Below are 12,903 nucleotides of genomic sequence, written 5' to 3' on the forward strand. Positions count from 1 at the left end.
TGCCTGTCCTTGGCAAAATAACTCCAAAAGTGGTTTTCTGCAGTCAGAAAGTCCATGAATCATATTCACAGCCTCATATGATGATACTCAGATAAAATGATGGCAAAGATTGTCTTATCTGGACAGTCCATATAAATCTAACTGGATTAGAAAGGGAAGTCTTACTTAGACTTAAAAATCAAGAGGTAAAATTCCAGGATATTCTAATTCACTGTGAAAGTAACATTTTGTGCAGTTGCCCTCATAGCAGAAGAGTGCTTCAAAATGCTCCCCTGCAGAACAGTTTTAATGCACAGAGATGCCTCTACATACCATTGTAAAGCTTTTAATCAAATGCCATCAGGTGAGACAGAATTTAAACACATGTTGTGCAGCATAGACTCCGTTTGCTTTTGTCTGGTAGATGATCTGTGCAGAGCTCATTAACAGAAGCAACTGCTGTTGAACACCCTGTAGGAGGACACATTTACAATACAGGCTGTGGACCTCGGCATTTTGTACAAGATCAAGATTCGTCACGACAATAGCATGTTCAGTCCTGACTGGTTCCTGGAAAAAGTAGAGATCCTGGACGAGACCACAGAGGAATCGTTCGTGTTCCTGTGCGAACGCTGGCTCTCCAAAAAGAAAGAGGACAAAAAGATAGAGCGTACTCTTTATGAACAGGTACAGTTACAGCTCAAAGCTGCAATCCCAGCCTAATTGCTACTAATAAAAATAAAACGGTTGAATATTTGGTTGAAGTCCATGATGGCTTGTTAGGGACTTATGGTTTTTAGCTTATCCAAATTGAATTTGTGACATTCAGACAAGAACTGAAAGTGTGGCCACTCTCAGCTCAGTATCGCTAGTACTGTAATTTGAAATATGAATAGAAAAATCAAGGACTGTAAATGAAACTCTTCAGCTGAGGGTCAAAATGCCTTTCTAGTGCACAGCGGAGTGTATTTCCCTGCTGCTCTCCTTGCTGTGCCCACAAAGTAGGTTAGTTACAGGTCCCACCATTCTAAGTCCTCAAGCCAAAATACTGGGTCCTTCAGCTTCACTCTTACTGGACTGTATGGACTTTAACTTTTCATCTTCTTTTTCCACTGATGCTGAACATCAAAAGACTAGTTCTGCTGCTACCTTTCAGAGCACCAAATGCTTTTTAGTGAAATGCCCTTTCTAGTTGCACATTCTATATTGTTTTATCAGGCTAATATAACTAATTGAAATTCAAGGTACATGCACTAATTAAAATTAGCAAACAAGATTAATAGACCTCTCTTCCTTCTATACAGTGATGCATAATAAAGCAGCTGATTATAAGTGCATAGTATTTAAGGAGTCCACTTAGCAAAACACAGTGACATTTTAATTGAAAGTTACCACTAAAATTATCATCAATGAAATTGTGCCAGTCTCATCTGGAATGGATGTAAGAAGAGTTACACCATGGATGAGTATTGCCATATGCCCTCTCATAAAACTGCAGCAGACAATGCTATGAATTTTTGTGGTCAGGCTTACCCCATTGCTGATATTAATTCATAGTGAGGAAAAAATAATCACTTTTTTTTTAGTTATGTGACTGTGTGGTAAAATCACCACGTTTATTGTACAGTGACAGTGAACACGTCTGCAATAACTTTCTAATACAATAGATGTTTTGCATCATCCAGTTTTGGAGTAGTCTCCCTCTTACACTCTTTAACCTGTGCTAGGAAATTTAGTCTGACACCTGATAAGCAAATCTGGCACTGTTCCATCTGTCTGAATTTTCTGTTGTTATTGCTCACACAGGTAGAAGAAAAGTCAAACATACCATTAAAGTCTATTAGGTCCATTATATTTTATTTTATTATAACACACATCCAAAACAGCCTGTCAAAGTTACTACAATGAGGTAAATAAATGACCTGAAGTATATTACAAGCTGTATGTATTTGAGCTACACTGAGCCAAAAGCTACCTGGGGAACTAGAGGCATTTCTCATCAAGTTGTTCTCTGAGGTACATAGGAACAGCTGACAACATGGTGAGCACTGAACCTCATTACCCTGCCTAACATGCCTTTCTAATTAGAGCTATGATGGTGAACGGAACAGCCTGAGTGGTTCGTCTCTCAGCCTGTCAAGTCAGGATAGCAACGCAGACATGAAGGAAAAGAGAAAATCCCGTTTGGTCAAGGCAGCAGAAGAAGGATTATGTAAGTGAGCAACGTGTCTGGTTGCATGCATGTGTGTGCTCTTGGCTTTCCCTCCTCGAGAAGATGTGTTTGTCCTGGTGAATAGCAAGGAGAGGCAGAACAGCAAATTGCTTCCCTTCACCTTGTGGTGTGGCCACTTTGGGAATGGCTGAAGTGTCACAAGGACTCTTCAGAACTAAACATAAATAAAAAATAAAAATAAAAACCCATAGACCTGAAGACTCATACTCCCTCCCCTTCCACCAATGACCACTGCATACATCACTTCAGAGCTGGGGAGAAGAAAGGGTGGTGGTGCACTCTGAATAAAGGGGACTGATACAGTGAAGGGAATACAGCTTATGCAAGTATTGTATAATTTTGTCTGAAGTATCCTTTAAAGTATCTAAAGGGAGGGACCATAGAAAAGTCAGCCATTATCACCAAAAGATCCTCTCTTGGACTATAAGAGGCACTTTTCCATGTGATTCCTTAATATAGCTCTCATTGCTGATATCAGATGTTTTTTCCTCCTTTATCTCTTCTTTGACTTACTCAAGATGTTGTTTCATGTAGCATATTAGACATGAATTAACAAAGAAGGCTTTAAATATCTTGAGACCCTATTTACCATGCTTCAGCCACCTTCCCATTTCAGGATCAGACTGGTAGTGCCTCATCACCAAGGTGTTTGTTTAGTATGAATTTGAGTGTGATTAGCTTTGTATCTCCACAGTTTTTCTTCTTGCAACACATAGCTGCGTTACAGCTGCTGTGAGGTAGAGAGGAGAGTGGGATACAGAGAGCTGAGCAAGAGCACAGAAAAGTCTCTCTGCTCTCAGAAAACCAGCTTTGTCTGGGACCTTGTTGTTAGAATGAGGGTTCTTATAACTGTGTGGCAGAGGAGAGTCTGAAAGTGCTGTTGCTCCAAGAAGTCCAGGCAATCTGGGCTGAGGTTTCTGCTGAAATAGCTGATGGAAGCAGTTGATTGACCTGGCGTAAAGTTGCATTGTTAGGCTCTGGTTCTTAAGACAAATAAAGCTGAATACAAAAGTCTGTTTCTGGATTGCAGTTTACAAAAATTGCACAGGTTTTGCTTCTGCCCTGGCTCTGAAGGAAAACCAGAAGACCAGTGTTGGTCAGCTGAAGTTGGCCTTTGTGGAAAACTTCCCAGTCCGTTGATTTTCCTTTATAATCTCAGTATGATACAGGTCTTTTTCTCTGTATTTGTATACCTTTTGATTACTTCTAAGTTCCTGTATGCTGATTTACCATTTAAATTATACTTAGAGTGTTTTTTTATCCTCCAGCAGGTCTTTTAGCTTAAATCAAGATTTCAGACATGTTTTAACAGGGAACTGAGTATCAGATGAGTTGCTGTTACTGTCTGTATATGTTTACTTAGTCCATGTTGAACAGAAAATAATTAGCCTTGCCTTAAACTTCTATGGTGAGCCAAGTACAAAATGATGTAATTTAATTTAGGAGTTTAAGGTAGGCTTCACTTACATGGACCAAGGGAGCTGGTTACTGCAGCTCAGCTGATGCCCAGTAGCTGCTGCTGTGATGTGCTATCTGAGTTGCATGTCTCCAGGCTTTAAACTGTGAAGCAGACATATTGCTGTGCATTGTTTAACGCAGGCTGTAACTGTGTCTTGGGGCAACTCTTTTTTTGTAATCCCATATTGTGCTCAAACAAAAAATAAGTGATTCCCATGTTCTTTCTGATATTACTTCTGTGGTGAGACAATGGGTAACATCTGCCATGTTGGCATTCCTTGTCATTTCTCAAATAATGGGTAAAGCTTCAGCATTACTCCCATGAGAACCTGTCTCCAGCAGCACTGAGATAGTTCCCATCCTCCCCATTGTGCCAGGGTGGTCCTTCTTCCTTGAGTCCTGGAGCTTGTCACCACCTCTATCCCTGTCGCAGTGACATGGCCTCATTAAGGAAATGCATTTCGAAGGAATGTCAGATAAGATGGGCTGTGTGAGCCAGACAGGCACCTCCTGAGCAGTATAAAGACCCAGCTGTTAATTAGTCGATTAGGGAAGTGGTATTGGGAGCTGCCTGGGAAAGGGAGTGATGGTTTGAGCAGCCTGGTTCTGACTCTCCCATGGTCAAGATGAGTGAATACTTCTGAGGGTAAGGGTTGATGTCAGGATGGAGTATAGAGACAAGCCCTGTTGACTAGTAATCTTCTCGGGTCTGGACTAAGAACCCTGCTCCACAGCCCTCATGAAACCTATTGCCCTGCAAGGAGGACATGTGCCCCTGAACAACCTAAAATCTGTGCAGGGACTTAAGGGCACAGGGATCACATGGAAAAGGGCTGGAGAATCTGTGGTTGGCCCCAGGCTTGTCTTCAGGTGTGGCCATGTACTCCAGGTTTTGCATTTTCCTGGTATTTAAGAAGTAGGGCTGTAGAGTCCCAGAGGAAGAAGAAGACGATGGAGAAGGGATATAAACACATTAAAGGACTGCTTTCATTGCTTTAAAGGAAAAAAAAAGCAAAAGATGTTTCCTGCTGCCTGGTTGCTCTATGTTTTTGTGCCCATTATTTAAAGTGGGGCATGATAATTTCTTATAGCCTTCACATTTTCAACATAGGTGCTTCTAGTACTTTGGTTCCAGGATTCAACATCAGTTGGAAAAGTTGATAGTTCTGTGAACTTTGTATGTCACAGGATAGGATAAAAACTGTATAAAAGAAATATTGTTTTAGAGCTGTTCTAAACAGGACCCTTAATATTCTTATAAAATCTCTTGCCTACAGCTAAACCTTTCCTCTTGTTAACACCAGATGCTCCAATGGTTACTTTGTGAAGAAGGCATCACATATTATTATGCTGATGTGCATACTGAAATGTAAATGATACCATAAAGAAGAAAATAAGTCTTGCCTAATCATCAGTTCATTTTGTGCTGGTACACAGATGCCTCAGGCTGGGGCTGAATGAACCTTTTTGGGTTCTGCTCAGTCCAGAAGTGTGGGCAGATTTGGTGTGCATGAGTTCATGACTTCCCTGATATTGTTCAAATATTCTGAGCTTTCATTAAGTTTCTAATCTCCACTTCAAAATATTGTTAGTTATCATAAAGCAAAATTAGATTTAAATCATGGTAATTTGAAAACCAACCAAGCTTTAGTCAAGGTTTATGAACTCTCATGAAAAATGAAAAGTGATGATGAAGCTGGGCTGAGTTTTGAGTCTGTGGCAATGCAAGTTTCAGATTTCGGAGTCTTTTCAGAATAGCTTGGATAGCCTTGCAGAAATGTTCTGAGAAATCAGACGAGTATTCAGCTTCTAATTCTGCACCACCCGCTCGGCCTACCCAAATGAGCTTTTGGAAAGCACTTGAAAAGCAGTCTGGCACTTCCTCCCTTTTAACAGCTGAACTGAAATTTCTGAAAACCACGTACACACACAAGCACACACACACACACACAGAAAAACTAAGCGAAGTCCTAAACCTTGGCCTGAAGGTTTTTCCTCCAATCAATATTATTTTGTAATGCATAAAATTATCGACTGGCCTGCCTTTAGTACAAAGAGTCTGGATTTGCAAAGGGAGGCTGAAACCCTGAGCTGCCCCATAGATCACAGCCATCCTGGGGCAAAGCACAAAAGAGAACAGTTGCAGCTGTGCTGGGATATTCAGGCAGTGATGGTTTACCTTGGAGTCAGCGTAGACTTAGTTGCCTTTATTGAATGGTGAGTGTGAGATCGTTTTCGTCTAACAGCCTACTTAAGATTTATGTCCTCAGCCTCTTATCTTCAGGAGGGTCTCACAGTGTAAATAAAAATTCAAGCCCTCTGCTGTTCTGTCGCCTATTAGGGAGGAAATTGGACAGCATTATACCTGTATAAACTCCTTGCAGCCAGCAGGGCTGTCAGGGGAATTTAACCCCTGCAGAACTCAGTCTGAAATGTGCATGTGAAAGTGGTTTTCCATACTCATTTGTAGCTCAGTGCAGCATGGTGTTATCCCTTCTCCTAATGAATTCAATGGGACGTGAAGCTATTTAGCATGCAAAACTGCTTTCTCTGATAGGATTAGTCCCTGGTTTTCTGAAGTCTTGCATACATGTGTATATGTGGTGCTTTTCTGATGATTAAACCTGTCTGTTACAGTGATCCCATATCACATCACTGTCACGACGGGCACGGAGTACGACTCCAGCACCGACAGCCGAGTGTACATCATCATCATGGGCCAGAAAGTGAAGACGGAGAGGCTGTGGCTGGATCTCCCAGAAGGGAAAGATGAGTTTGCAGATGGCTCCGTAGAGAAATTCTCTGTTTGGGGCCTGGACATTGGGGAGATCAAAAAAGTGGAGGTACTTTGTGAATGCAGTGTGAGCATGGGGGGCATATGAAACGCACAGCCAAGGAAACTACATGTTCCTGTCATAGTTGGTGACAGAAAGACACTTGGGTCTGAAATGAATGTAAATGAGGATGTGCTAATGAGATTTCATATGCACCCAAACCTGAAAGAAGTACTCTTTATGTCTGGCAAAACTGACATCCTTGGGAGGCAGAAGATAAACCCAAAATATAAGGAAGTTGTAACATGTTGCAGTTCTGTCCTATCTCTGGCACTGTTTTTTCTTAGCCAAGCCCTGTTATTGACAGATGCAGTGAAGGTTCCCAGGATGCAGTCTTCTGTCAGTCTTTTTTCCTAGCTGATTCTTATAGTACTTCCAGTTGGGTTTCATAAATTGCCTGCAGTGAAGAACACATCTTGTATAATTTTCTAGCTAAACATGAAAATTGTTTTCACAGCTTGGAGGATCCAGGCTTAGAGAAGAAAATTAATCATCATTCATAAGTAACGTGCACAAATGGATTTCAGAACAGGAGCCATTTTTTCTGCTATGGCTTAGGGAGACAGAATTTGCATAGACTCTCCATCACTGAGCCTAAGCTTCACATGAATCTTCCAGACAGTTTGTGTACATCATTCTTGTTTCATATGGCAGTTCCATCTCCTGAACGCCTGTTTCAGCCCCCAAGTGCTGAAAACAAGAGCATCTGAAGACTTCGTGAGCCTATTTTCTTTAATTTTATTTTCTCATTTTTATTTTATTTTATTTTTACACCATGCCCTGGGTTACAGTAAACCTATATATTGGTGAGCATACTTGTGTATTCAGACAGTGACAAGTGAAAGAAATACATAGAGAAATCCTAACTAATTAAAAAATCTTTGCAGTTGTAACAGCCGATAGACTGAAGCATTCCCACTCATTTTCATTCATGCAATGGATTCTGACACTTGAGAAATCTCCATACTAGATTTGAGTTTATTATCAAGCCATTGATATTTCCTTAATGCACTCCAAGTGCATGGTTATTATGGGTATTAGAGGCACTTTCTATCTAGCCATTTCTGGGTCAAACTTGAAAGTGAAGCCAGTGCATAAATCCTTCTCTTCCAGACTGTGTGCATGTGCATCTCTTCCAGCCTGCTTAGCCTGGCACAGAGCAGGAGAAAAAAGCCCATATAACCCCTCAGTGTCAGAGAGGGAGGGAGAGGTGGCTGGGGAAGGAAATGGGCAAGAAAGCTGCAAAAGGAACAGTGATTAGGGTGAGGAAAGGACGGAGAATAGGAGAAAATAGGAGCAGACACTTGGAAATAGAGGGAAGGAAGGAAAAAGAAATTATTTGGCAAGGATTACAAATGGGAAAGAAGAGAAAAAGTTGCAAATGAAATGCAGAGTTAGAAAAAATAATTAACATGTAGCTTTCAAGATGGATGATGTTCTTCTGCACTCTTTCACTGTTAACCTCAGTGATCCCACCAGTCTGTTGCCTCATCTCTTGCTCATTTTTCCTTTTTATTTTGTAATCCCCAGGCTCATGGCTGAAGGAGCCATCTGCACCCGGTTTTATGCCTTTCTTCCTGCAGTGCCCTATGCTTGGAAGGTCTCTTCTTGTCCATCCACACCCCAGTGATGATATCCACATGCCAGTCTGCATTGGTTGCCATGGAACCAGTCCATATTTTCCTTGTAGAAAATTGCAGTGTTCAGGGCCACTACAGAAAATTGCTAGTTATCTACTTGGGAAAAGTGAGGAACAGTTCGTTCTCAGAGTTGGCATTTGGCTGCTTCTGGAAGGAGGCAGGAGGTTGTGAATATGAGTTACCATGTGAAAACAGCATAGCATGGGGATTAAGGTTCCAGGAGCGCTCTGTATAATCCAGGCAGTAGACTCTGGGATTTAGCAGGATTGTAACATTTGCAGTGTGATGTCATTTTTAGTTTGGCATTATCCTCCTGTGGCAAATATCCTACAGTGCAAGCAGAAACAGTGGAGCATGAAGTAAGTTGAAAGGGGCCCATTTGTACCTGTCTTGTAAACCTACAGATATAATATTTGCTACTGGTGTACTTTAATAGACGTGCTGACACGAAAATAAGTAATATGAGTTATTGGTTACAGGCAGTTTATGCTGTCTTCTTAAAATCAGTTTTAGTATTTTTTTCTCTTATCGAACAAAGGTGTCTTTGTCCCTAGACTGCAGCTGCTGCAGAGAGACACAGGTGTGTTCAAAGAGTCCTGCACTGCTCTGTGTGTTTCCAAACCAGTTCTGGTTCAGTGCCTTTCTCAGTCACAGGCACAGAGTAAAGCCAAGGAGATAGAAGTATTAAGTATATTAATTATAAGTCCAGTTGTCCACTGAATAGGGAGACCTGATACTGGAAGACCACCAGGTCTTTCTAATACTCTCAGAACCTTTCAGAATTAACAGAAACCCTCCCACCCACCCCCCTTCTTTTTCTTTTCTTTGGCATTGTTTCCTTCTGTCCACCTTCAGATTATCTCCCATTTTTCCCCTATTGTGGTCAACGTGTGTGTCAGCTGCTCTGCACAAAAAATGTGCCTTACTTTTGATGAAGAACCCAGCAATCTCCAGAGCACACTGCGTGTGAGTTACAAAAAATTTCAAAACAGAACAAGGATTTACCTGCCACTGAAATGCATTCAAATTTCTTCAGATATCTCAGCCTAAACAACTTGTCTTGATATCAGCATGCATGTCCAAACTACATTGGTGGATTCAGGTATTTGTTCTTACCAGGCTTAAAATTAAAATCAGAAATGAGCTCATGAATCCCAGTGACTTTATAATATTATTCTTGGGGACTGTGGAAAATCTGCTTGTGTGCAGGTTCCCCAAGGCAGCCAGAACGCAGGACGTTTTCTTCTGGCCCACCACTGACACCATTGGAATTACAGGTTGCTGTGAAAATCTGGTGCCTGGCCATGTGTTGGAACAATGCATTAGGAGGTGGCTGTAATGAACTCAGGAGAACAGACTTCAATGGATTAATCACGATTTTACCTCCAGCTCTTCCATCCCTGCTTCACTGCAGAGCCATTGCCATGAACCTTGTCCACCACTTTGTCCACACCATCCTGCAATGGGTCTAGAAAAAACAAACTATCAGAGGAACTTTCAGTGTAGAAAAGGGCAGCCACCCTGGCAGAGGGGGAATAGGAAAGTAAGTGCTGATATTCCCATTCACCTCACACCCCTGGAATCGGAGAATTAATGCATCCATTGTAGACTTGAAATTTCCCTAGTGGTTAACTTTAATTTTCTGCAGCTGCAGAGACATTAGTATAGTAATAATATTCCTAATAGCAGTGATGGCTGAGACAGATAAAAAAGATCACTTGTTTGGGGGCAAAAAAAGGACATGGCAGATATATTACCCTAGATATAGCAGATATATCACCCTAGATGAACTTGTTATTTAAAATTATTTCCCGAGCAACCCTAAATATCCTAATTTTTTAAAAATGAAAGCTAAGAGCCTCATTTTCCAAGTAATGGCATGAATAACACTTGCTCTGAAAATAATGATCTGTAGGGAGGTCTTTTATCCAACCTCTCATGTGCAGAGATTTCTCTGGAATGACTGCATGACTGAAAGAGTCTCTTACAGCAGCTAAGATACATAATCTTCCTTGTAAATCTGAATAGGAGATGGATTTCTTGCATCCTTTACAGGGACTTGTGTGGGTCTTTGGAGAAGTCTGCCCATCAGCTGTTACACGGAGTTCTCCATCTCACACTGAGCCCTTACTAGGTCTGGCAGGGGAAATAGGAAACAGAGAAACAGCCTGATACGTGCATTCAACTTATGCTGACGCGGATTTGCGAGGGAAGAAGGGCTTGAATAATACACATGCATGTTCGCCTAGATGCATCTTTCATCTTGTCTATGAAGCCTCGGACAGTCACTTTTAAGCATTGCTACAGCAGTGGAAGGGGTTGGACAGATGGAAGCGGATGCCTCCAGGAACTGGCCAACAGTGGTTGGTGGTCAGAGGGGCTGAAGTAAAGTAGTCAGAGGATGGACATGTTTTCATGTGAGTCAGGGCAGCCTGCCTATTTCATGATCCCTTTGCTTACATTTGGGGATAGCAGCATCCTGCCTTTCCTCATGCATGGCAGCAGATTTCCTGCACCCCCTTGCCCATATTGGCTACCTTGTACATTGATGCCTTGCCTGCTGAGCAGGGGTGGCACAGACTATTTCACAGCTCGCTCTGTTCCACTGTGGAATTGGTTTACATGAAAATGTATGTAGTCAATGCCATTAACCCCTCATCACTGGTTAAAACCAGCATTCAGGGCCTCTCCTCCAAAGAAATTCCATTTAACCAGCAGGTGTTTTCCCTGTGACTCTGCAGGTGGGGCATGATGGTGCTACCCCTGAGAGCTGCTGGCTGGTGGAAGAGCTCACCATCGTCGTGCCCACCAAGGGTGTCATGTACAACTTTGTCTGTAAATGCTGGCTGGCCCGAGACAAAGGCGATGGTCTCACCTCCCGAATCCTCAACATCCTTGATGCAGACTGTGTTAACATCGGTCTCAAGGTAAGCTCTAGGCTCATCTGTAGTGGTTGCACAGCCCTGTGCTGATATAGGTCATGTGCAAGCAGTTCTCATCCTTTGGTTGATGATTGTGGTTTCAGTCTTTTACTTACATAGGAAGATATTTTAATCTCTGCATAGTGTGGCTACACATCAGTTTTTCTAATCTGGGATTGGGAAACCTTAATTCAGTTAGAAAATAATAATAATAGGAAGCTCTTGAAACATGGAGACATTCGTAAATTTGATCTTTAAAATGAATAGCACATTAAAGTTGAACAAACAGTAGAAAAATATATTGTCTTTCCATCCAAATATAAGAAATCTGATGTAATGTGTGCTATGCCATATTTCAACAAAGGACAAATTGGAAAGCTGAGCTATGCTGAATTTGGAGGTAAGATTTATAATAGAAATACCAGTCTAGATGAATGGGACAATAATACCCTGTTTAATACCTGTATGGCAATTTTAAATCTCTATAGTTTTGTTTCTGTTTGCAGTGAGGTTGCACTTTCAAAGGACATTAATTTTTCTTTACGCTGCTCTTGATCCCCAAGCTAAATATATTCTCCTGAAATATTTTGTTACACACATGCACAAAAGCTTGCTAACATTTTTAGCAATTGTGGAGGATTCAACAACTCAGCACAGATTTCAGTAAGTGGGGAAATAAACTCCTTCAGACTGAATACCAAGGTTAAAATCTAACAGCTTAAAAACTTCGCATTGATTGTTTAACCTCCTGGATAAGGTTTGAAAACCCTATCAGTGATCTGATGGCTTGCCTCTAGATTGAGATAGATGTTAATGAGGACTTACAGTCAGTCTTCCTTTAAAAGCCCAGTCCTGAATATTTATTTTCATAAGCATGCCACAAATAGACACATCTAACTAACATTTTTTCTGTGATGTTGAGCCAGAAACTCATTGAAGGGTTTGTAGGAAATCAGGGGAGATGTTTGAATCGTGAAATCAGAAGTACACATTTGACTTTCTGATCAGTCTCCTAGTTGAGGGAACTTGGGACTGTTCCCTCATAAATAAGTGTAGTTAGAAAGTGAGTTAGTTTTTTGTTGTTGTTGTTGTTGTTGTTTTTTAAATAGAGTTCAAAGAAGACAAATACAAGTTCATGCTTTTTTGTTGTTTGTTTGTTTGCTTTGCTCTTGCTTGACCCTACACAGTCATATGCACCCATTTCAATTTAATTTTCTTCTTGCCTTGATATTCACTCTTGTACTTTTAAATTGAGTTATCTGGCTTCCCAAATGTGAAGAAAATAATATCCATTGCAGTCCTTAAAAATCTTTAATCTACATTTAAAATAGTTTAGAGTTTTTCTTCTCCTACCTATAGCAAATATATTGTCCTACTACGATTTTAAAAGTGTGGATGAATATGTGATGGACAAGTTGCTCAGGTCTGAACAAACATGAAAAATAATTTTACCATGGCATTATTCCTTTGCACTGCTGATTTATCTGGCAGCTACAATTCAGGTCAATAAAATCTGCATAACAGCTTACTGTTTGAAAAGTTTTGTTGGGGCTAATTTTTTATGTTCGTCCACCTCTTAAGTCTGGAGGTCTTGTTACCATAGGCACAGGCTCGAAAGACTCTAAGTGGCCCAGAAGTCTTAATGCCACTGACAGTCACTGGGATTTGCACACTTTTGAAATATTTTATTCTGAATCTTATTATTCACATGTCAGGAGGAAAGAACAAAGTTAGGCTAATAAGGTGAAAATGATGCCAAGCAGCTTTTTACAAATTGGCATACCTTTCAAGTGTGAGATCTGGGAAATCTGATGTGTTCCCAGATGCAGTGCTGCACA

General features: G+C 41.0%; 1 protein-coding gene across 1 annotated transcript in view; it reads left to right on the plus strand.

The window, feature by feature from the left end:
- LOXHD1 (lipoxygenase homology PLAT domains 1) overlaps positions 1-12,903 on the plus strand; it is a gene marked incomplete at its 5' end in the record, with an annotated part of 140,439 nt that overhangs the window by 93,050 nt on the left and 34,486 nt on the right. Inside the window, 4 exons of the mRNA XM_082782804.1 lie at positions 457-666; positions 2,068-2,191; positions 6,308-6,513; positions 10,886-11,071. Coding sequence (XP_082638930.1) covers positions 457-666; positions 2,068-2,191; positions 6,308-6,513; positions 10,886-11,071 — 726 coding nt within the window. The remainder of the gene's footprint in view (positions 1-456; positions 667-2,067; positions 2,192-6,307; positions 6,514-10,885; positions 11,072-12,903) is intronic.

The sequence above is a fragment of the Aythya marila genome (genome assembly GCF_965140915.1).
Source record: "Aythya marila genome assembly, chromosome: Z".
In the NCBI taxonomy this organism is placed as follows: domain Eukaryota; kingdom Metazoa; phylum Chordata; class Aves; order Anseriformes; family Anatidae; genus Aythya; species Aythya marila.